The sequence below is a fragment of the Palaemon carinicauda genome, chromosome 2 (assembly GCF_036898095.1).
Source record: "Palaemon carinicauda isolate YSFRI2023 chromosome 2, ASM3689809v2, whole genome shotgun sequence".
Taxonomy (NCBI): domain Eukaryota; kingdom Metazoa; phylum Arthropoda; class Malacostraca; order Decapoda; family Palaemonidae; genus Palaemon; species Palaemon carinicauda.
The window spans coordinates 150805760-150830961 of NC_090726.1; the positions used below are offsets into that span (position 1 = coordinate 150805760).

Sequence of the window (25202 nt, forward strand, 5' to 3'; positions counted from 1 at the left end):
TGTCAGCCAACAGCCTTGGTTCGGTGCACTAATCAGAGCAGTGACACAGGCGTTCAAGCCTGTTTTCTCTGAATTAGGTCACAGATCTTTGGCTGTCTCTACCCCTTTGAAGAGAAAAAGAGGAGTTTTGGACGCGGTAACTTCTCCAAGGGCTAAGTTGACTCCACGCAAGACTTCGAGGCAGGTCCTTCTTTCCCCCAGACTATCTCCTTCCCTGTCGGACAAGGACTTCCCGTCCTCAGGGGAATCACGTGAGGTGAGACTTTCCCCCATCGCACCAATGAGGGAAGCCTCTTCTCGCACTGAGATTTCTTATCAAGTGGGGGCTGGAAAGAGCTTACCATCTTCAATGTTAGAGTCCTACATCCTTCCCAGGAAGGAATCTAAAGACTCTAAGACATTACCAAAGTCCTCTACAAGAACCAGGACGGAGCCAACTAGCCACTCGGAGAACGTCCGCGACTCCCCAAGAAGAGCCTTTGGGGACAGGAGACTTCGCTGCAAGTCCTACGTCAGGAGGAGAACAGCAAGAGTCAGAACATGCGTTTTGGCAAGTTCTGACTCTAATGAGGGCTCTCAATGGGTTTTCCGACCCAGAGATCCCTCCTCGAGAGGGCAAGGACACGGTCTTGGACCGTGTATTCGGTACTCAGAAACCCTCTAAGGCCAGTGCAGCTCTGCCCTGGTCTCAGGGGGTTAAGAGTACCAGAGACAAGATCGCTGTACAGCTCTCCGAGATGTCCTCCTCCAACCGTTCCAGTGCCACCAACAAGCTCCTTCTACCTCCTTGCGTACAGCAGAGGAGGTACTTTGAGATCTTGGAGGAGCCTTGTTTAGCTCTTCCTCTCCACCACTCGTTGGAAGAGCTTACCAGGGGAGTCCCTCTTGAGAGACTCTCCAACCGGCAGGTCTCTTTCTTGGCAACCGAGATCCTTAACCAGGAGAAGGTTGCGAAGTGTGCTATGCAAGCCACGAACAAATGGTTAGGAACCTTAGGTATCCTGATACGCTCTGAGGATTTCTCCAAAGAACGTACCAGGAAAGCTATGGAGACGTTCCTTCTCTCAGGCCCTCGCACGATCGAGTTTATGGCCCACCAAGTCTCGAACTTGTGGGCAAACACCATCCTGAAACGTCGGGATGCGGTGGCTGAGAGATTCCATCAGAAGGTCCCTAGCACCGAGATCAATAGGCTCAGACATTCTTCTTTAGAAGGATCCATCCTGTTTGAGCCTAAGGATGTGGAACAGGCCGCTGAGAGGTGGAGGAAGTCTCATCAAGACTCCCTCCTTCATAGGGCTTTAACATCTAAGCCCTATAAGCCTCCCGCACCCCAGCAGTCCCGTCCAACCAAGACCGCTAAACCAACGACAGCAGCGAAGACTGTGGTGTCGAAGCCCTTTCCTGTCAAGGATAGGAAAGGCAAAAAGTGCTCCAGGGGAGGCAAGAATCCTAGAGGAAGCAGCCGAGGCCGCAAACGCTAGGATGGGCAGTCCCCCTGCATGTCCACCAGTGGGGGGGATGCCTACAAAGTTGCTCAGACAGGTGGAAGCAACTCGGGGCCGATTCCTGGACGATTTCCGTAATCAGTCAGGGATATCGCGTCCCATTCACAATATCTCTACCTCCCCTGACGACAAATCCAGTGTCATTGAGCTCCCTTGCCATGGGATCGGCAAGGGGGCAAGCCCTTCGGGCAGAAGTCCAGACCCTGTTGAAGAAGGGCGCTCTCCAAGAGGTCCTCGACGAGTCTCCAGGCTTCTTCAGTCGACTCTTTCTTGTAAAGAAGGCGTCTGGAGGCTGGAGACCAGTCATCGACCTCTCAACTCTGAACAAGTTTTTCAAACAAACTCCGTTCAGCATGGAGACGGCAGACACGGTCAGAGTAGCAGTGAGACCGCAAGACTTCATGTGTACACTGGACCCAGGGTTGCCAAATAACTTGACATCCAAACCGCGGTGCAAAGCCTCAAAAGTAGCGGCAGTTGCTTCAAAAGTAGCCCAATTATAGTAACTTGGCCATCATTAAATTGGTACTAAAAACTATTGATATGATATTTGATAGAAATGAATTAGGAGGGCGGTGATCGAAATCAATCAACTAAGCTTTTGTAAAAGAGTAAAATAACGAAAAATTTATATAATTTTCATTCCAAAATACATAAAATAATGCTGTGTATTTTTTGCAAAATTAAATACTAGTTGAATGATATTTGACAAAATTAAAATGAGAAAATTAAAAAGAAATAAAGAGATTTGTTGTTCATTCAACATGATCATAAAAGGATTTAATCAACTAAGTTTAATATAGTATATTTACATTGGTGATTGTATTGTTTTAGAATTTATTCAATTAATGGAAATTTTTTTTTACAACAAAGGTTCATTTAGCAAACGTGGTTATGGTGACTCTTCGTCAGATGAAGTTAGTTCTATCACAAAAGATAAAATGAATTAGTTAATACAGAAGTCATTTTTCATGTCTTCCTTTACAATGTTATCAGTATGCTTAATAGCCTTGACCCAATTTTCCTCGCAAATCTGAAACAAAGTCGATTTTTATATGTTGGTCGCATCTGTGACACGTTTCATTGCTTGGTCAGTTACAAATTTAAGTTTCATTGTCCTTTTATGACTTAAAAAAAAAAAACTGATAAACATTGTATGCAGGGTTGAAAAGTACCATAATTATGGTACATGTACTATTCAGGGCTTGCTTACCATGAACAATAATGCCTGTACAATGTAGGCCTACCATAAACTTCTCTCTCTCTCTCTCTCTCTCTCTCTCTCTCTCTCTCTCTCTCTCTCTCTCTCTCTCTCTCTCTCTCTCTCTCTCTCTCTCTCTCTCAAAAGAAAAAAAAAGGTCGGAAATGCTTTCGGCGAACAATGAAGCTATGGATGACGAATCTGACCTGTAGATTAACTGATTTAGCGTGTTGTCAGTGTGTCACACCTTTGAGGAGTAAAGGTATTTCCTCCAATAGTAGGAATAACCTTGCTTTTGACTTGCAGGTGTGGGGAAACCAATTATCCAAATCTTAATCCTTAGCCCGTGTCTGGCTGACCTGGAAGGAAGGTCCAAGCAATCTACAACGATGCTTTAAACTGTCTGTAAACTATCGAAATTTGAAATAGAATAATCGGTCTACATTTCCACTTTGAAATTATTATTAAAGAAATTGTATATGTAAAGACCATTTTAACAATTTATTGGCGCCGCGGTTGATTCCTTCCAGAGTAGCCCAATTTCAGGCAAGTAGCGGTACCCTTTTATAACCCGCAGCAAGGTGTTCAAAAGTAGCCCAATTGGGCGGGTAAACCGCGGGTTTGGCAACACTGATTGGACCTAAAGGACGCGTACTTCCAGATCCCAGTCCATCCGTCTTCAAGGAAGTACTTATGATTCAGCCTAGACAACAAAAAGTACCAGTTCAAGGTACTGCGCTTCGGTCTCTCCACAGCACCACAGGTTTTCACCAGAGTGTTCACCCTAATATCTTCATGGGCACACAGGATTGGCATCTGTCTCCTCCGTTATCTGGACGACCGGTTAATCCTAGCAGACTCGGTGTCATCCCTTCTTCAACACGGGGACAAACTTCTGAGACTTTGCCAAGATCTGGGGATCATGGTAAATCTTGAGAAGTCCTTACTGCTTCCCACTCAAAGACTGGTATATCTAGGCATGATTATAGACACCAATCTCCACAAAGCCTTCCCATCAGACGACAGGATAGCAAGGCTGAGGAAGGTCGCAAGTCCTTTTCTCAGACGAGAAGAACTTCCAGCCCAATCGTGGTTACGTCTCCTCGGTCACCTTTCATCGCTGGCCCGTCTAGTTCCCAACGGTCGCCTCAGGATGAGATCCTTCCAGTGGCGACTCAAGTTCCGGTGGAATCAAGGTTACGATTCCCCAGACGTCCAGATCCCTATGGGACCTGCAGAACTGACGGACCTCCAGTGGTGGGTGCGAGACGAGAACCTACGAAAAGGAGTGGATCTTCTCGTCCTCCCCCCCGGATTTGATGCTGTTTTCGGACGCTTCAAAGAAAGGGTGGGGGCCCCACGTGCTGCACCACACAACCTCAGGCCTTTGGTCAGTTCCAAAAGTACCTGGCAAGTCACTCTGTGGTGGTGATGAGCGACAACACCACAGTAGTTGCCTATCAACAAACAAGGAGGTACTTTTTTGCAGCAGCTATCCCATCTAGCAGTAGAGATACTGAGATGGGCCGAAATCCACTCGGTACCACTATCGGCACGCTTCATTCCAGGCAAAAGGAATGTGCTCCCCGACAATCTGAGCAGAGCATCTCAGATAGTGAGTACCGAGTGGTCTTTGGATCATCAAGTAGCCAACAAAGTCCTGACTTTGTGGGGTTCTCCGACTGTGGATCTTTTCGCAACGGCCCTGAACTTCAGGCTCCCGCTGTACTGCTCCCCAGTCCCAGACCCCAAGGTGCTCTGGCAAGATGCTTTCCAACATCGGTGGGACAACATCAATGTTTACGCCTTTTCCCCGTTCTGTCTGATGAGGAGGGTGCTCAACAAGACCAGAACATCGGTCAATCTTTCAATGACCCTCATAGCTCCGCTATGGCATCATGCGGAATGGTTCCCGGACCTTCTGCAACTCCTAACGAAGCTACCAAGAGAACTCCCTCCACGACACAATCTGCTCAAACAACCACATGCCAACATCTTCCACAAAGCCGTAGCTTCACCACGACTTCACGCCTGGAGACTATCCAGCATCTCCCCTCTGAGAAAGAATTTTTGCAACAAGTTGCTGTCAGGATGTCTGGACACCTGCGAAAGTCATCTGCAGCAGTCTACCAGGCAAAGTGGAAAGTCTTCTGTGGTTGGTGTCGTGGAAGGGGTGTATCTCCACTCGATGCCACTATTCCAACAATAGCAGAATTCCTCGTGTATTTGCGGGAAGAAATGCGCTATTAGTCTGGGCAGTGAAAGGCTATCGCTCAGCCTTAAGTCTAGCTTTCAGGCTGAAAGGAATGGACATTTCTTCATCGCTAGAACTTCCTTTACTCATACGTAGTTATGAACTTACCTGCCCTCAGTCGGAAGTGAGACCTCCCCCATGGAATGGGGTTTGAGTTCTCAGGTCTCTTAAGAGACCTCCCTATGAACCATTACTCCAGGCATCAGATCGCCACCTAACCTGGAAGACGGTGTTCCTGTTAGCTTTGGCCTCGGCCAAGCGAGTTAGCGAACTTCATGGTCTCTCGTATAACATCGCCCATTCAAGGGGATGGAGGGAGGTAACGTTCAGCTTAGTCCCTGAGTTCATTGCTAAGACTCAGAATCCTGGAGTGGCGGATCCTTGATTTGACTCCTTCTGGATTTCTAGTCTCCGTTCTGTAACAGATGACCCAGACCATCTCTTACTATGCCCAGTAAGGAGTTTGAGGCTATACCTCAAAAGAACAGCTGCAGTCTGTCTTCATGTGCCAGCACTATTTGTCAGCACAAGAAGGACTAAGAGGAGGGTCACCAAGAACACCATCTCTGCATGGTTTTGTAGGGTCATTGTTCTGTCCTTGAATCCAGATCCTCCTCCGTCACGTCGCCCTAGCCTCCTCCTCCGTCACGTCGCCCTAGAGCACATGATGTCAGGGGCATAGCTACGTCCCTGGCCTTCAAAAGAAATTTCTCTGTGAAGCAGGTTCTTCAAGCGGGGGTGTGGAAGCATCAAACAATGTTCACAGCCCACTACCTGCAAGACGTAACCCACAGGAGGCTTGATACGTTCTCTATCGGCCCTGTGGTGGCTGCACAACAGCTGGTTTAAAACCTCAAGCTCCTTATTGGACAAGTAGCAGAAGGTTGAGGGCATTGTTACCCGGTTTTTAGTCTGCATGAATGAAAAGGTTTGACTGGCCCTTATTCTTTTCTTCATCATCCCCTCTCTTGGGGAAAGCAGCATCCTGGGTTCTCTGCATAGCTGACCTCAAACCACTGCAGGTAAACCATGCTCCCTTGTGTTCCTAGTATTAAGTTAATACTGTTACGTCCCCATACCCTGACGAGGTGGTATTGGCAAAGTCCTAGTCTACAAGTTTCCATCTAAAGAACTTCAGAATAACTTCCTAGGACAAATCACACTTCTTATACCTTCACATACAGCTTGCGTAGGCCGCAGTCCTTACGTAGCAAGGTTCTAGCGAGGTGCAGGGGCTCCTTATTTATTGGGTGCTTACACACTCAAATAACGAGCCCCCGGGCAAAGCCAAAAAGCTAGAACTGGCTGGGACGCCCACCCTTCCTAATGGGTGAGTCACCCCTATTACATGGCATGGTTTGTATTCCAGTTACGGAACAAATGACAAATTCGTAGGTAATTTGTATTTTTCCTAACTATACAAACCTTAGCTATTTAACCAAACTTGTCCGCCAGCCCTATCCCCCTTGAAGTCCTACTTCCAAGCAAAGTGAGTTCAAATGCAGGTGTGTGAGGAGGGGGGGGGTAGCAAGCTACCTTCCCCTACCCCCGCTAACTAGCGGTGTGGGTAGTACAGTAAACCCTCGTTAAATTTTAATGGCTCGTCATTTTAGCTACGCCGAAAGTAATACCCCTATTAAATAGCTAAGGTTTGTATAGTTAGCAAAAATACAAATTATCTACGAATTTGTCATTTTGTGTTTGCTTTGCAGCCAATAATACTGTATGAAGTCTCTTTTTGGCCTCCTTTTCAGTGGAAAGAATTTGCTTATAAGAAGAAAAGGGCTGAGGAAGACTATTTGCAGTCATCTTTTGAAACTCCTTTGTTTATGTCAAAGAAGCTTTATAGGTCTTTCTTCTCTCCTGGTGGAATCCAACTTGCTGTGTCTCAAGCGCGTTCATCTTGGGCTTGGTCCTCAGGAAGTACTTATGGGTGGAGGAAGACATTGGAAGTATCACCTTCCCCTAGTAAAGGGAATATTCCTTTGCCCCTAAGAACCCAGAAGTGCATAACATAAGGTTTGAGTCCTCCATCTTTTTACTGGTGAAGTGTCCTCAGGTAATCAAGATGAGTTGGTTCTCTGTCCTGTGAGGGCTTTGCAGTGCTATCTGAAAAGAAATGAGAACTTCAGGTCCGAGTACTAGAAGCTCTTCTTAGCACAGAGAAGGTCAGAAAGAACATAACACTTCCTTTTTAATTGTGAAGTCATCAAGCATGCATATCCCTCAACCTGTGAGTGGGTTACAGGCCCAGCTCAGGTGAGACCTCACAAATTTGGGGTGTATTGATATCATGCTAGCCTTCAGTAAGAACTTGTAAGTGGTGTAGGTATTGATGGCAAGAATGGAAATACCAGACGACTATCACTGCCCTCTATCTGCGTTAGTGTACCCACAAGTCATTTGATTCCTTTATCCTTGGGCCTGTGATGGCTTCTCACCAAGTTGTGTAGCCAGCCCAGCTCCATGAAAGGAAAGAAGGATCTTGTCTAAGATGTGGTTCTTGCATAAGTCTTAGAATGAAAGTAAGATGAATGACTTCTATTGCTCCTTCTGCTTCCGCATCTTTTGGGGAGCAGTACTGCAGTCATTATTTGCCTTACTGGATGAGGATTTAGGTAAGCATCATAACCTAGCAACCTTTCTTTTCAGACAGGATCTGTGGAGAGGTATCTCCCCCATCTTCCTGTATTGAATGAGGAGGATTAACAATTGTTACGTACAAAATACATCTTGAAAATATATCACAGAAGGGCTATAGGTTCCTATTTTGACCAAATACCAGACAATGTCTTGGTATGGGCTTAACCTACTTATTTGGATCTTTGTGTTGCAGCCATTAGAAGATTGCCAGAGTCATTGTAGTGGTTTGCGGACTGTGACCAGATGTAGCACGCAGACTGCCTAGAGTCCGAATGGCGACTACATTCCAACGTTCACTACACTAAAAGATAAGATGGTGGAATACCCAGAAATCTTGGCAAAAGGTAAACAGTCAAGAGAACGTGGCATTGGGCACCACCCCTCGATTTTTTATACTGGGCAAGGGGACCCAGCTAGAACCTCTAATTTCCCTATTATCTTTTCTTGCCTTGAGCTTGCTGAATAAACAGGTAGTATGACCGTTGATTTAATTCTGGGGAAAATCAGCAATCTATAATAAATAGCTCTATCTTCTTTTGGTAAGATCTCTTCAAGCTTAAGTAAACTTTAAGAATGTTAGGAGAAAAAAAGGACATTAAAAGTATATAAAAAATCTCTAAGTTGGTGGCTGAGAAGGGGACAGATTATATGGGGGAAAGAACTGCCTACTGTTAACAAAAATAAAAAAAGTTTTATTTGGAAAGGAAAAAGAAAATAACTACCATAATAAGAAAATACTGGTCTACAAAACCAGAAGGAGAGACATAAATATCTCCATACAGAACCTCTTAGGAATCAATCCTCTAAATATTTAATCTACATATACAAGTATAAATAAAGACCAACTTAAGTGTAAATATTTGGGCTAAATTCTAGTGTAATTTGACAGGTTGCTTCAGTTAGGATCAAAGGGATTGTAAAACAATGTTACCTATCTCTACATTCTCACCTGAACATCAGAAAGAGGCCCTTCCTCTTGATTGCATAGTCACACAGACAAAAATGAGATATAAGATATAAGTCCCTTTTCCAAATAAAGTCCTATTTGGTTTGTGATGCAGATTTTCTAGCAACGTTCATCAAGACAAAGCCTTTTTGGGCAAGGTCAACATAGTGAAGACAAAGTTCCAAGCTTGTGACATAAGAAAACTTCAAGCTTGTAGGAGAACCCCACAACATTGCGGTTCACAACCTACACAGTGAGACAACAGGGTCTGGACATTAATCTCCGACTACCTACTGGTAATTGATACACAACCTTAGGGGTTTTTTTTCACTAGAGTGTCCACTTCACTAATATCCTAAGAATCCCCCACAGTGAAAAACTCTAAAACATCTGATCACAAGCTTGAAATCTCTACACATCGCATCCATCGTCTAATCACAACCTTGAACTCATTACACCACATCCCCTCAAGTTTCACTTACTGTCTGTAATGTACATGGAATCAACAAACACCTTTTTTCACTTTTGGATGCTCTTATGTCAGTCCAGTATTCCACATGCCCCACAGGTTGAGGATATGCACAAATTAGGAACTACTGAACTGCGTGACTGTAATTCTAGCTACCATCTCCAAGCTCTACAGGGAGTAGGGCGTATCGCCAGCCACCTGTTAAGTGAACTAAAGGATTTTGAGTGATGTACTGGAGATTAACAAATTAAACAGTGCAAAAAATATTCAATGAAAATAAAACATTGTATACATACAAGCTATGCATAAAAATAAAAAATAAGAAATAAAATGACAAATTTGTAAGTACCGTGATTTGTATTTTTCCTAGCATACATTTTTGTTCCGTAAGCGAAATACAAACCACGCTATTTAAATAGGGTATTACTTTTGGCGTAGCTGAAATGACAAGACATTAAAGCGAGGGGGTAGGGGAGGAGTAGCTAGCTACCCCTCCCCCCTCACACACCGGTGAACTAGTTCACTTTGCTTTTGGCTCGGGTGATGAACAGACGTGTCTGCTCCCACCCTCGCTTGACAGCCTTTGATCTTTTTTGCTTTTTCCTTGCAGTTTGTGTGTTTGGAAGTTGGCCTCTATCATGCGGAAGTGCCCCGGATTACCTGACCGCCCTTGTGGTACATATATGTCGGCAGTCGAAACGGACCCTCACACCTTATGTCCGTTCTGCAGGGGCCAACGGTGTGATAAGGACAAAGTGTGTAGTGAGTGTAGGGAGTGGTCTACCTCCCAGTGGGAGAGGTTTTCCTGGCGCCGGAAGAAGTCCAAACGGGATCTTTCTCCTTCAAGGATCTCCTTGAAGAAGGAAATTTCCAAGGACTCTTCTTTCGTAGCCCGAACCTCCTCCAAAGCTCCCGCTCAATCGGTCTCTTCCGAGAGGTCGTCGAGTGGTAGCGTAGGCCGTACTGTTGTTGACCGACCTCGGGGTTCGGGAGAGGGAGTTGCCTCCCATAGCGAGGCAGCTCCTCCTCCTCCTCCGGGTGAGGATTTGTCGAACACTGTTGCTAATGATGATTTATTGCAGCTTTGGGCTTCCTTGGGGCTTAAGGGTTCGCCCTCCAAGGAAGCCCTGTTTGACATAATCAGGTTGGGAGCTGCTGTCAAACAGTCGCTGGCGATAGCGGAGGTTGACCCTCTGTTTATCGTCGACGTTGTTGTGGCAGAGGCTTCCGACGAGTTAGGTCAAACCTCTGCCTTGGGTGCTGATGTTGCTGTAGGCTTAGTTCCCCCCTCCGAACATCCTTCGAGGGAGGAGCTAAGTCCAACGGTCTCTCCTGCAGGTGATTCTCCCCCGACTAACAGAGACTTCTCTTCGGAGGACTGATGATGGTCTGCCTGCTGCCCTCAGAGGACGTATCCGACGTAAGGCTCGTCTTCCTCTTCGCCGTAGAGGCCTTCCTTCTCCCCACAAGGGAGTTAGGAGGCGCCTCTTCGGTTCCTCGCCCTCGCAGTCCCCCGCAGAGGATCCTCCTCGCCGTGCATTGACCATTGCAGCGACATCATTGGACCTCTCTGCAGATTGTTCGCGATCTCCTATGCCTGCCAGACCTGCTGACCTTCCTTCTCCGTTCCTGGCAGCTGACGCGCTGTGGGCGCCACGCACCCCGTTATCCAACGGGCACCGGTCCCTTCGGGGCAAAAGGGGCTTTCTCACAATGTGAGCAAGTCCCTTAAGTGCCAGGTATCCCCTGTGCGCCCACGTTCTCCTGCGCACTCGCGCGCAATTGAGCGCAAGGGCTCGCCTGTTTCTTCTGTTCCTGAGACAACATCCCAGAGTCATCCTGTGCCAGGAACAACGTGCCAGCGATCTCCTGCTGCAGAGTCGACGGGCCAGCGCTCTCCTGTTCGCCATCGATCTCCTGCTCGCCAGCGCTCACCTGCGCGCCAGCGTTCTCCTGTACGCCAGCGATCTTCGCCTCGCCAGCGCACAGCTACGCGGCCTGATCCTGTTACGCGCCCTGATCCTGTTACGCGCCCTGATCCTGTTACGCGCCCTGATCCTGTTACGCGCCCTGATCTTGTTACGCGCCACGCGCGCCCACAATCTCCTGCGCGCCCACGACCTCCAGCTCGCCAGCGCTCAAAACCTGCGCACCATCGCTCGCCTGCGCGCCCACGATCCCCGGATCTGGGCGCAGGGAGGAAGAATCGTCTCTCGCCTTCTCGCCAGCGATCTCCTGCGCACCCTCAAAACTCGCCCACTCGCCAGCCCTCGCCTGTGCACCTTCGCGCGCACATGTTTCAGCTCCTACTGTGCGCTCTTCCAGAGGCCTCCGAGATCCTGTGCGCCCACGCGCCCACGAGTAGTCTCCTTCGCGCGCAACCGCGCTTGCTGGTCCTTCTGCGTGCCCTCTGCCTTCGCCCGATCGCGCACCTGCGCGCCACCGATCTCCTGCGCGCCATCATTCCCCAGCACGCCCACGTGCCCACGAGTCTGCTCGACATAGATCGCCTGTGCGCCCGCGCCCACCCTCACCTGTGCGCAGTCGCTCACCTACGCACCATCGCTCGCCTGCGCCCATGCGGTCCCTCCCCTGCGCTCCCTCGCCCGCGCGCCCACGCGCCCACGCGCCCACGCGCCCGCATCTCCGCGCGCACACCGAGCGTTCGCCCCACGCGCGAACCTGGGATTATCCCATCGCGCGAGCCCCAACGCGATTCCCACCAGGTTTCGCAGCGTGAGGCCCCGAGCGAGACTTCAGGAACGAGAGCAGCCAGGTCGTCTTCTTCACATTCCCCCCCCCCCCCCCCCCCCCCCCGCAAGCGCAGATCAGCACGCTCACAGGAGGAGGGGAGGTCCTCAGATAGGTCCAGGCACCAATCTTCCCTTTCTTTTCTGGCACCTGTTGTATTATCTACTCCGAAGGATCGCCCGATCCCCTTCTCTCCAGAGGGAGTCTCTGACACTGCGTCTGTCAGTAAGTAGCCATGGTTTGGGTCCCTTATCAGAGCTGTCGTCCAGGCTGTTAAGCCTGCCTTCTCTGAGTTGGGCCTCAAACCAAGGGCAGCTCCGACCCCACTGAAGAGGAAGAGAGGAGTAGAAGTCGTGGTGACTTCTCCAAGGGTCAAGCTGGCTCCTAAGAAATCCGTAAGGAAGGCTCCTTCCCCCCCTCAGACTTTCTCTCCATCTCCTGTGGACAAGGATTTTCCGTCCTCAGGCGAGTCTACCGAGGTGAGGCCTTCTCCCATCGCACCAGTGGGAGAAACCCTACCTCAAGCTGGAGAATCGTCCCATGTTGGGGCGGAGAAGAGACCTCAGACCTCGTTATTGGAGTCCTGTATCCCTCCTAGGAGAGAACCGAAGGACTCTAAGACCATCCCTAAGTCTTCTTCCAGGATTCGACCGGAGCCAACGAGGCCCACGGAGAGCGTCCACGTGTCCCCCCAAGTAGAGCCTTCGGGGACGGGAGACTTTGGTGCCAGTTCTCCAGGGGGAGAACAGCAGGAGTCAGAGCATGCCTTTTGGCAGGTCTTGACCCTGATGAGGCATCTCAATGGGTTCCCGGATCCAGAGATTCCTCCTCGTGAGGGCAAGGACACGGTCCTGGACCGAGTCTTTGGCACTCAGAAACCCGCTAAGGTCAGTGCGGCTTTGCCCTGGTCCCAAGGGGTGAAGAGTGCCAGGGATAAGGTTGAGGGCCAGCTCTCCGAGCTCGCCTCCTCCAGCCGTTCCACTGCTGGCAACAAGCTCCTCCCACCTCCTCGTGTCCACCAGAGGAGGTATTTCGAGATCATGGAGGAGTCTTGCTTAGCTCTTCCAGTGCACCACTCTGTGGAAGAGCTTGCCAAAGGAGTCCCTCTTGAGAGACTCTAGCCGGCAAGTGACTTTCTCGGCGACAGAGATCCTAAGCCAGGAGAAGGTCGCGAAGTGTGCCATGCAGGCTACTTCGTGGCTGGACGTCTGGTTGGGGACTCTTGGCATCCTGCTGCGATCCGAGGATCTGTCCAAGGAGAGCACCAGGAAGGCCCTGAAGACCTTCCTCCTTTCGGGCACCTGCACCATTGAGTTTCTGGCCCACCAAGTCTCGAACTTGTGGGCCAATTCAATCTTGAAACGACGTGATGCAGTGGCCGAAAGGTTCCATTCGAAGGTCCCTACCGTCGAAGTCAGCAGGCTCAGACACTCTTCCCTCTTGGGAAAGAGTCTGTTTGAGCCCAGAGATGTGGAACAGGCAGCTGAGAGGTGGAGGAAATCCAACCAGGACTCTCTCCTCCAAAGGGCTATCACAAGGAAGCCCTACAAACCTCCAGCACCTCAACAACCTCGCCCGTCCAAGACGATGAAACCGGCAGTGAAGGCAAAGACGACGGTGTCCAAACAGCAGCCCTTTCCTGTCAAAGACAAGAAAGGCAGAAAGTCCTCCAGGGGAGGCAAAAATCCTAGAGGGAGTGGCCGAGGCCGCAAACGCTAGGATTGGCAGTCCCCCTGCATGTCCAACAGTGGGGGGATGCCTACAAAGTTGCTCAATCAGGTGGCAGCAACTCGGGGCCAATTCCTGGACGATTTCCGTAATCAGTCAGGGATATCGCGTCCCGTTCACAACATCTCTACCTCCCCTGACAGCGAATCCAGTGTCGTTGAGTTCCTATGCCATGGGATCGGCAAAGGGGCTAGCCCTATGGGCAGAAGTCGAGACCATGTTAAAGAAGGATGCTATCCAAGAGGTCGTCGACGGTTCCCCAGGCTTCTTCAGTCGACTCTTTATTGTAAAGAAGGCGTCTGGAGGCTGGAGACCAGTCATCGACCTTTCAGCTCTGAACAGTTTTGTCAAACAAACACCGTTCAGCATGGAGACAGCAGACACGGTCAGACTTGCAGTGAGACCACAAGACTTCATGTGTACACTGTATCTGAACGACACGTACTTCCAGATCCCAATCCATCCGTCTTCAAGGAAGTATTTAAGATTCAGCCTAGACGACAAGATCTACCAGTTCAAGGTACTGTGTTTCGGTCTCTCCACAGCACCTCAGGTATTCACCAGAGTGTTCACCCTGATCTCTTTGTGGGCACACAGGATCGGCATCCGTCTCCTCCGCTATCTGGATGACTGGCTGATCCTGGCAACTCGGATGTCGACCCTTCTTCGACACCGGGACAAGATTCTGGGACTTTGCCAAGATCTAGGGATCATGGTAAATCTCGAGAAGTCTTCTCTGCTTCCAACTCAACGACTGGTATATCTAGGCATGATCTTGGATATAATCTCCACAAAGCCTTTCCATCAGACGACAGGATAGCAAGGCTGAGGAGGGTCGCAGATCCTTTCCTCAGATGAAAAGAACTCCCAGCCCAATCTTGGTTACGTCTACTCGGTCACCTTTCTTCTCTGGCCCGTCTAGTTCCAAATGGTCGCCTCAGGATGAGATCCCTGCAGTGGCGACTCAAGTCCCGGTAGAATCAAGGTCACGATTCCCCGGACGTTTTGGTCCCTATGGGTCCTGCGGAATGGACGGATCTTCAGTGGTGGGTGACAGACGAAAACCTACGTAAGGGAGTGCCTCTTCTCGTTCTCACCCCGGATTTGATGCTGTTCTCGGACGCCTCAAAAGAAGGGTGGGGGGCCCACGTTCTGAACCACAGGACCTCGGGCCTATGGTCAGAATCAGAAAGGTTCCTCCACATAAACCTGCTAGAAATGAAGGCCGTATATCTGGCACTTCAGCAGTTCCAACAGTACCTGGCGGGTCACTCCGTGGTGGTGATGAGCGACAACACCACGGTAGTGGCTTACATCAACAAGCAGGGAGGTACCTTTTCACAACAGCTATCCCATCTTGCAGTAGAGATACTGAGATGGACCGAAGTCCACTCGATTCCACTATCGGCTCGCTTCATTCCGGGCAAGAGGAATGTGCTCGCCGACAGTCTGAGCAGGGCATCCCAGATAGTGAGTACCGAGTGGTCTTTGGATCCATTAGTAGCCAACAAAGTCCTGACTTTGTGAGGTTCCCCGACGGTGGATCTGTTCGCAACAGCCTTGAATTTCAAGCTTCCGCTGTACTGCTCCCCAGTACCGGACCCCAAGGCACTCTGGCAAGATGCCTTCCAACAACGGTGGGACAACATCGACGTTTACGCCTTTCCCCCGTTCTGTCTGATGAGAAGGGTACTCAACAAGACCAGAATATCGGTCAACCTGTCAATGACCTTAGTAGCTCCGCTATGGCATCACGCAGAGTGGTTCCCAGACCTTCTGCAGCTCCTGACAGAACTCCCGAGAGAACTCCCTCCTCGACACGAGCTACTCAGACAACCACACACCAACATCTTCCACAAGGCCGTAGCATCGCTACGGCTTCACGCCTGGAGACTATTCAGCATCTCCTCACAGAGAGAGGCTTTTCGCAACAAGTTTCGGAAAGGATGTCTCGACACCTGCGAAAGTCATCCGCAGGGGTCTACCAGGTTGGTGTCGTGGAAGGGGTATCTCTCCACTCGATGCCACTATACCAGCAATAGCAGAGTTTCTCGCGTATTTGCGGGAAGAAATGCACCTTTCAGTCTGGGCAGTGAAAGGCTATCGCTCAGCCTTAAGTCTTGCCTTTAGGCTCGAAGGAATGGACATTTCCTCCTCGCTGGAATTTTCTCTACTCATACGAAGTTATGAGCTTACCTGCCCTCAGTCGGAAGTGAGACCACCTCCATGGAACGTGGTTCGAGTCCTCAGGTCTCTTAAGAGACCTCCTTTCGAACCATTACGCCAGGCTTCTGATCGTCACCTGACTTAGAAGACGATGTTCCTACTTGCTTTGGCCTCGGCCAAGCGAGTCAGCGAACTTCATGGTCTGTCGTATGACATCGCCCATTCAAGGGGATGGGGGGAGGTAACGTTCAGGTTCGTCCCTGAGTTTGTGGCTAAGACTCAAAATCCAGGAGTGCCGGACCCTCGGTTCGACTCTTTCCGGATTTTGAGTCTCCGTTCTGTAACAGATGACCCAGACCATCTCCTACTCTGCCCAGTAAGGAGTCTGAGGTTCTATCTTAAGACAACAGCTGCAATTTGTCCTTGAGTGCAAGCATTGTTCGTGAGCACAGGAAGGACGAAGAGGAGGGTCACTAAGAATACAATCTCAGCATGGATTCGCAGGGTTATCCATCATTCCCTGAATCCAGACCCTCCTCCGTCACGTCGCCCTAGAGCACATGATGTCAGGGGCATCGCTACATCCCTGGCATTCAAGAGAAACTACTCAGTGACGCAGGTTTTACAAGCAGGGGTTTGGAAGCGTCAAACAACCTTCACAGCCCACTACCTGCAAGACGTGACCCACAGGAGGCTTGATAAGTTCTCTATTGGCCCTGTGGTGGCTGCACAACAGCTGGTTTAAACCTCAGGCTCCTTAATGGACAAGTAGCAGAAGGTTGAGGGCATTGTTACCCGGTTTTAGTCTGCATGAATGAAAAGGTATGCCTGGCCCTTATTCTTTTCTTCATTCTCCCCTCTCTTGGGGAAAGCACATCCTGGGTTCTCTGCACAGCTGACCTCAAACCACTGCAGGTAAACCATGTTTCCTTGTGTTCCTAGTATTAAGATAATACTGTCACGTCCCCCATACCCTTACGAGGTGGTATTGGGAACGTCCTAACCTAGAATTCCATCTAAAGGACTCCAGGTCAACTTCTTAGGACGAGTCACACTTCATCCCTTCATACACAAGCTTACGTAGGCCGCGGTCCTTGCAGAGCAAGGCACTTGCGAGGTGCAGGGACTCCTTATCTTGAGTACTACACACTCAGATACTGAGTCCCCGGGCAAAGCCAAAGCCAGTAACGGCTGGGACTTACCACCCTTCCTAAGGGTTAAGTCACCCTATTTAAATAGCGTTGTTTGTATTACGGTTACGGAACAAATGACAAATTCGTAGATAATTTGTATTTTTCCTAACAATACAAACCTTAGCTATTTAATCAAACTTGCCCGCCAGCCCTGTCCTCCAGGAAGTCCTACATCTAAGCAAAGTGAACTAGTTCACCGGTGTGTGAGGGGGGAGGGGTAGCTAGCTACCTCTCCCCTACCCCCTCGCTAACTAGCGAGGGGGTAGTAAACCCTCGTTAAAATTCTAATGGCTCGTCATTTCAGCTACGCCGAAAGTAATACCCTATTTAAATAGCTAAGGTTTGTATGGTTAGAAAAAATACAAATTATCTATGAATTTGTCATTTTTCCACATCATCACCATTACTGTACTCCTATATAGAATCAGGCAGATTGACTTTTCCAGAGAAGTTAAACCAGCTAGAATTTTGTTCATCGGGACTACTCCCACTAAGTATGTCTCATATTTAAATGATGAAATTTTTGTTTTTTTAATGGGAACAAATTAAAATTTTTTTGAATAGTTTGCATTTGTTCCTACACAAATACAAACTCTTGTCCTTTAATAGGAGTATGGTTTCAGCAAAGTTGGAATTTGGCTGTTAAAATTTATAACAAATTGTAAATTGTTGGTAGTTACTGGCAGCACACCAAGTAGTCTCTTTGATTTCAGCCGCAGAGCAGTATGGACGTACATAGTGTACTCTGGCCTAAACAGAGATTGTCTGTATTCTCTAACATTTCTTTTTCTCTTTTCAAGTTGACTGATTTTGCTTGAGATGGAGAATCCACATGCAGGCATGTGGGGGTGACCAGGTAAACCTTGCTACTATAGCTGCAGGTTTATCAGCTGGCAGGGTGTGAATCCCCATTCTTAGTGTCCATACCCTGAGTTGCCAATGTAACTTTCCCTATCATCTCTCCCCACTTCACGAGCATGTTCAGAGTATCAGACAAAGAATCAACCGGCCTTGGTGAGTGTTATCTTCATGGTAGGCTTTCCTGGTATGGGTATGGTCCTGCCTTTTTGTTTGGGTTGTTTGTTGAGTTTGTATCTGGGCGGTCCCCTCCCTCTTTTCAGGGTGCTCCCTTCTCCCTATTTACATGTTTTACCCGTTCCCCTCCTCGTAAGCATGAGTCTTATGAATGTAGTTCATGGAAGTATACTGCATCGGAACTAGTAACAAATTCTTACTACAATATTTTGTATTTTTTCCGCCACTAATACAAACCAATGGTATGTATAAGGGATATTTATTTTGGCTAAGCTGAAAGACGAGCCATAAGACTTTTAGCAGGGGGATGAGGGTTAGTTTGCTACCCCGCTCACTCACACACCTGGGTTGAGTAAACACTTTTGCTTTGGCTCTGTGGAGAACAGACGTTGCTGCTCTCCTCTATTTTCACTTGCCATTGTTGACTTCATTACTTTTTTAAGTTTTCTTTTCAGTGTGTTAGTGCTTTTTCCTTGACCGTCCTCATGCGGGCTTGTACAGGACCTGAGGGCCACTCCTGCAGGACTTTCATGTCCCGTTGATACGGACCCGCATTAGTTGTGTCCGTCCTGCTGAGGGCGGCATTGTGATCAGGACAACACTTGCCCTGAATGCCGGGAGTGACTATCCTCCCAGTGGAAGAGGTTTGGGCACCGGTGCAAGAAGAAGTCCAAGAGAGAGTCTTCGCCTTCAGGGTCTTCCTCGAAGTAGAAGAAACCTCGGACTTCTTCCTTGACCCCGCAATCTCTTCCTGAAGCTCTTGCTTGAACGATCTTCTGGCCGGTACTGTGTTCGGGAAGGAACCCTCCTGGTTTGATGTCCTCATCAAAGCAGTGCGTCAGGCCGGTACAGGGGTACAGTAATTCCTCCTAAACAGTCAGTGACCAGCACGCCAAGGATTTCTCTTGAAAGGTCAGCTCCCGAGTCTACAGCCTCCGCTCTGTTTGACCCCAGACGTATGTCCGCAGGGACAAACCAACATAGGCCCTCTTCTTCGATGATCATCTCTCCTCTCAAGAAGAAGCGAGGAGCAGCAGAGTTGGGTGTGGAATGACAATAGGATCTATTGCAGGTACAGTTGACACCGGTAATGACAACCAAGCATCATCACCTAACCCAAGGTTCTCTATTCCCCAAAGAGATCTTGTTTGCAGAATCATTCTGCTACTCCCCCATCGATGTGATTCACCCCGGAACAATGCCCAGTTTCAAAGAAGCCATCCCACTCGGACGTAGTTCCCTCGTCAAGAGAGGGACAAAGGGAGGAACACCCTAGACCTTCACTCCTGGAGGAGTATTTTCCATAGTGTAAGGAGTTGAAAGACTCGTAGAAGGTTCCTAAGACCTCAGCTAAGGCATCAAGGCCTCCACAAGAGAAGCACCGAAAATCTTTCCCAGTTCCAGCAAGCGACGTGCTTTCTACAAACGTTCCTGACGATGAGAGATCGTGGGTGGAAGATGACTACGATGAGGATGAGTATCTCCCTAAGCCCGCAAGACCTAAGCTAACGGAGGCAGAAGAGAGTTAGTCAGAACATGCCTTCTGGATGATCTTGGCCTGCATGAGGGCCATTAATGAGTTGTATGATCCAGTGATGGCCCCTCAAAAGGGCAGAAACACGGTCCTGGACCATGTCTATGGGACTCAGCAACCTCCCAAGGCCAGTGCAGCTTTCCCCTGGTCTAAGGGGTTGCTGAGTGCCCGATGGAAGGCGTTCTCCCAGATAGCTGGCTCCTCCAGCTCTCTCCAAGCAGGCTCATCCTCTTAGCTGCTTCTGCTGCCATTTGTGCAGCAGAGGAGGTATTATGAGGTCTCCGAGCTCATTCCGGCCTTGCCTCGACCACTATAGAGGTTTTAACCAGAGGAATCTCCTTCGAGAGAGACTCCAGACTCTCCGTCTCTTTCTCTGTGTTGGAGAGAATTAACTAGGAGAAGGTTGCAAAGTATGCCATGCAGGATACTTCATAGCTAGATCTCTGGTTGGGGTTTCTGGGACACCTCATCAGGACTAGGGAATGGTTCAAGGAGACCAGGAGGAAGTCAGTGGAGCCTTTCTGTTATCAGGAATTAGAATCATTGAGTTCCTCTTCCACCATAGTCATTGGGATTTCCTCTGTTATTCTTCAGTTTATTCTCTCAACACTATTTGTAGAAGATATTTCCATATCATTTGCTGGAACTGGAATGACAATGGTTGAGAGAAAACTACAACTCTCAATTGAATGGGTTTAAGTTTTCGACAAGCAAAACTATTATTGTCCATTTCTGTCGTGTCAGATATTAGATTCTATACATTATGCTGGTATTAGATTGTCCACATGAGCGTTTAGAAGTTCGTATATCCCAAGTCTCCCTGTTGACGCTGAAGAATTACCTCTAGACCTTTACGGAATGTTTTCTATTGTTCGGTAGTGGTTTAGGTTGCAAAGATCCCTAATTCTTTAGCCTTTCAGACTGCAGGCCTTATACATACTTTGAGTTGCACCCAAAATCTCCTCAACCTTATGGTTTTCGGGTCAAACAGTTATTAAACAGTTTTGATGTAATTAGAAGTTAGGTGCTTTCATTTAAGATATCATGAACCCCTCTGTGGAAATTACCAGAGATATGTTAGTAAATGTTTTATTGGTGTTATAAAGACCATGACTGAATTAGAAGCTAGGTCTCTTTATGGAACATGTTGAAGAACATAAGCGAATCAACTTTTATATATACTGATGGCTTCAAATCTGATGCTGAAGTTGGATTTGGAGTATATAGTTATTCTTTTTAACTATAGAGGTGCACTTCCTCCAATATGTTCCATATTTACTGCCAAACTATATGGCATACTAACCGCTATTGAGAAAATTGTGTTAAAAGAGGAGAGCAATTTTGACATTTTTAATGATGCAAGAAGTGTTTAATTCCAATAGCCCTTTAGTTTTAATGATTTTAGAGTGGATTTTATTTATTGACCTGAAGAGTATAACAGTTCGATTTTGCTGCGTTCAGGCACATGTAGGTGTCTGGAAATGAAGAGGCAGATTCACTAGCAAAAATTGCTGCAGCTGAGTTGCTACCAACAAGGTATCCCATTTCTGTAATAATTTTTTACTGACTATTAAGAATTTTATTTATGATAGTTTAAGTGAAAATAAGAAGAGAGAAATTGCGAATGTTATACCCCCTTTGACGTTTAACATGATGCCCCGAAAGTGGCAGACTACTCTTTGCCGTCTCTGCATTGGTCACACTCGGATGACACATGAGTTTCTGCCTTGAGGTATAACATGATGCCCCGAAAGTGGGAGACTACTCTTTGTCGTCTCCGCATTGGTCACACTCGGATGACACGTGAGTTTCTGCTGGCTGGCCAACACCAACCATATTGCAACGACTGTTTGATACCCTTGACAGTGAGGCATTTGTTTACTGAATGCTCCACAGAAAGAAATAGATATCTGTTTGAGGCTCAATGTGAGGATGTCAAGTTCATCCTTGCCAAGATCCTTGGACATGATGTGTCGTACAATGCTAGCGGCATTTTAAAATTTATTTCAGAAGCAGGTCTTCTTAATGCTAAAAACCTTTATAACATATTTACTTTTCTGCTTTTGATTGAATATTCTTTTTAGTGTTTATTTATTTACTGTATAATAAACAATATCGGTGTCAATGACTTCGATATCAGGATGCCGGAGAACTTCAAATCTTTCATTCATTCATTCCTCTCCCACCAGTTAGTGAACCTTTGGGCTAACACGATCCTTTGGTGAAATGACTCGGTAATAGAATGGTTCTACCGACAGGTCCCACATGCAGAGGTGACGAGACTTAGGAACTCGACTCTTGACGGTTCCTCTCTGTTTAAGCTGGAAGATGTTGAGCGGGTGGCAGAGAGATGGTGGAAGTCTAATCAGGACTCCCTTCTCAAGACGGCTCTCACATCTCGGCCCTATCGGGCTGCCATATAAGAAACGGCAGCTGCCAGTAAAACCACCGACGAACAGGACTTCAGTGTCCATAAAGGGTGTTGAAGAAGCCCTTCCCAGCTAGAGAGTGGAAGGGTTCTAAGTCCTTTCGTGGAGGTAAGAGCAGCAGAGGCTTGGCCGCGCCCACTAGGATGCCTGCAATGCTGCCGGTAGAAGTGGCTGCAGCTCGGGGCCGAAACCTGGACAGTCTCTGTGATTCGTTCAGGGTATCGGGTCTAGTTCATTCAATCTCTCCCTTCACTGACTTGGGAGCCAGTTCCATCAAGCTCCTATGCAAAGGGATCTGTGAAGGTGCTGGCCTTTCTGGCCAAAGTCTAGACCATGTTGTGAAAGAGAGTTCCATGAGAGGTCCTTTACAGGTCCCCACGTTGCTTCAGTTAACTCTCTGTGAAAAAGATGTCTGGAGGCTGGAGACCAGTCATCGATCACCTCTCAGCACTGAAGAAGTTTGTCAGACAAACTCCGTTCAGCATTGAGATGGCAGGCTCGGTCAGACAAGCTGTAAGACCACAGGACTTCATCTGCACACTAGATCTCAAGGAAGCATACTTCTAGATCCCAGTCTATCCATCTTTATACTCAACAACAAGAAAAACTAGTTCAAGGTGCTGTGCTTCAGTCTCTCCATGGCACCTCAGGTCATTGCGAGTGTTCACTCTAGTGTCCTCCTGGGCTCACAGGGTCGACATCCGTCTCCTAAGATATCTGATCCTAGCCTGCAACCCTTTTTCAACACCGATATAGACTCCTAGCGTTTTGCTAAGATCTGGAGATCGTGGTAAACCTTGAGAAGTCATTCCTGCTTCCCTCTCAAAGATTGGTATACCTAGGTATGATTATCAACACCAATCAACAGAAAGTCTCCATCTGACAACAGGGTACAGAGGCTGAGGAAGGTAGCAAGAGACCTTTCCTCAGACGAGAAGAGCTTCCAGTCCAACAATGGTTGTGTCTCATAGGTCACCTATTATCTCATCTCTGGCCTGTCTAGTGCTCAACGGCCTCCTCAAGATCTGATCTCTCCAATGGCACCTTTAGTCTAGATGGAGTCAGACCAACGATTCCTGGGCATTCTAGTCTCCATAGGACTAGAGGAGCAGACGGACCTCAGGTGGTGAGTGGCAGAAGAGAACTTCTGAAGGGGTGTCGGCCTTCTTGTTCTCCCCTGGAGTTGATGCTCTATTCAGACGTATCAAAAGAAGGGTGGGTGGCCCACATGCTGCACTACATGGCCTCCGGCCTCTGATCCAAGTTCGAAGGATATCAGCACATAAATCTTGTGGAAATGAGGTCAGCCTTTGCAGCCCTCCAACAATTTCTGCAGTTCCTGGCGGGTCACTTCGTGGTGTTGATGAGTGACATCTAAGTGGTGGCTTACATAAACAAACAAGGCAGTACCTTTTTGCAGCCCATGTCCCATCTAGCATTAGAGATACAGTACCAAGAGGGACAGAGGACAACTCGGTGTCCCTATCGACTCGCTTCATTCCAGGCAAGAGGAATGTGCTCACGCACAATCTGAGCAGAGCAAGTCAGATAGTGGGCTCCAATTGATGTTGAATCATCTAGAAGCCAACAAAGTCCTGACTTTGTGGGTATCCCCAGGCTCTCTGGCGAGATGCATTCCAACAACGGTAGGACAACATCGATGTCTACTCCTTTCCCCCGTTCTGTGTGATATGAAGAGTACTCGACAAGACCAGAGCATCTGACAATCTGACTCTCATAATTCTGCTATGGCATCACACAGTGGTTCCTGGACCTTCTGCAACTCGTGACCGAGCTTCCGAGAGAGCTCCTTCCTCGACATATCTACTCAAACAGCCACACGCGAACATCTTCCACAAAGCTGTAGCTTCGCTATGACTTCACGCTTGGAGACTGTCCAGCACCTCCTCACTCAGAGAACAATTTTGCAACAAGTTGCGAGAAGGATGGCTGGACACCTTCAACAATATTGAGCTTCAGTCTACCAGGTTAAGTGGACTGTCTTCTATGGTTGGTGACGTGGAAGGGGTATCTCTCCCATTGATGCCACTATACCAACAATAGCGTAGATCATGGTTCTTGTTCTTCAGTCTCTGAAGGGTGCTCCCTACGGACCAATACGCCAGGCAACAGTTCGCCAGGTCACTGTGATGATGGTGTTCATCCTGACCTTGGCTTCAGCCTAAAGAGTTAGTGAACTTTATGGCCTTTCCTATGACATCACCCATTAAAGGGGAAGGGGGAAGGTAATTTTCGACTTCATCGCTGAGTTTATAGCTAAGGATCAATATCCGGGAGTAGCAGATCCTAGTTTCGATCCCTTCTGTGGTTGGTGTCGTGGAAGGGGTATCTCTCCCATTGATGCCACTATACCAACAATAGCGTAGTTCCTTGTGCACCTTCGGGAGGAAATGCTCCTCTCAGTTTCGGTAGTAGAAGCCTATTGCTCAGCCTTAAGCCTTGACTTTAAACTGAAAGGAGTTGATAGTTCTTCCTTGGAACTTTCTCTCCTTATACAAAGCTATGTGCTTACCTGTTCCATGTCGGAAGTTAGACCTCCTCCATAAATCATGGTTCTCGTTCTTCAGGCTCTGAAGGGTGCTCCCTACGGACCAATACGCCAGGCAACAGTTCGCCTGGTCACTTTGAAGACGGTGTTCCTACTTACCTTGGCTTCAGCCTTAAGAGTTAGTGAACTGTATGGCCTTTCCTATGACATCACCCATTAAAGGGGAAGGGGAAGGTAATTTTCGACTTTGTCGCTGAGTTTATAGCTAAGGATCAATATCCGGGAGTAGCAGGTCCTAGTTTCGGTCCCTTCCGGAATGGAAGTCTTCGTACTGTAACCGATGATCCAGATCAGCTGTTACTATGCCCAGTATGGAGTTTGAGGTGTTATCTCAAAAGAACATTTACACCTTGCCCCTGAGTGTCAGTACTCTTCTTCAGCAAGGGAAGATCAAGAGGAGGGTCACAAAGAACACCATCCCTGCTGCTTAGATTCGCTGGATCATTGACCTGGCTCTACATCCTGACCCTTCTCCAACATGATGACCCAGAGCTTATGATGTTTGGGGCATTGGAACGTCCCTAGCATTCAATAGAAACTACCTTCTGGCGCAGGTACTGCAAGTGGGCATGAGGAGGCTTCAGACGACCTCCAGCGCCCACTACCTGCAAGACGTGACCTACAGGAACTCGGAGAAGTTCTCCATTGGTCCTGTGGTGGCTGCAAAACAAGTGGTTTAAACACGTCGGTCTCTGTGATGGACAAGTAGAAGAGGGTTGAGGGCGAAGGTTACCCTGGATTAGTCTGGGATGAATGCGTAAGAATAACTGGCTTTC

The 25202-nt window shown here is 48.2% G+C and overlaps 2 protein-coding genes across 3 annotated transcripts in view; one reads left to right on the forward strand and one right to left on the reverse strand.

The window, feature by feature from the left end:
* LOC137627891 (transmembrane protein 14C) overlaps window positions 1-25202 on the forward strand; it is an 84646-nt gene that overhangs the window by 57666 nt on the left and 1778 nt on the right. The gene's annotated exons all lie outside the window — the stretch shown is intronic.
* LOC137627883 (2',3'-cyclic-nucleotide 3'-phosphodiesterase-like) overlaps window positions 8228-25202 on the reverse strand; it is a 356880-nt gene continuing 339905 nt past the window's right edge. Inside the window, exon 6 of the mRNA XM_068359321.1 lies at window positions 8228-9219. Within this exon, the coding sequence (XP_068215422.1) occupies window positions 9170-9219 (50 nt within the window). The 3' untranslated portion in view covers window positions 8228-9169. The remainder of the gene's footprint in view (window positions 9220-25202) is intronic.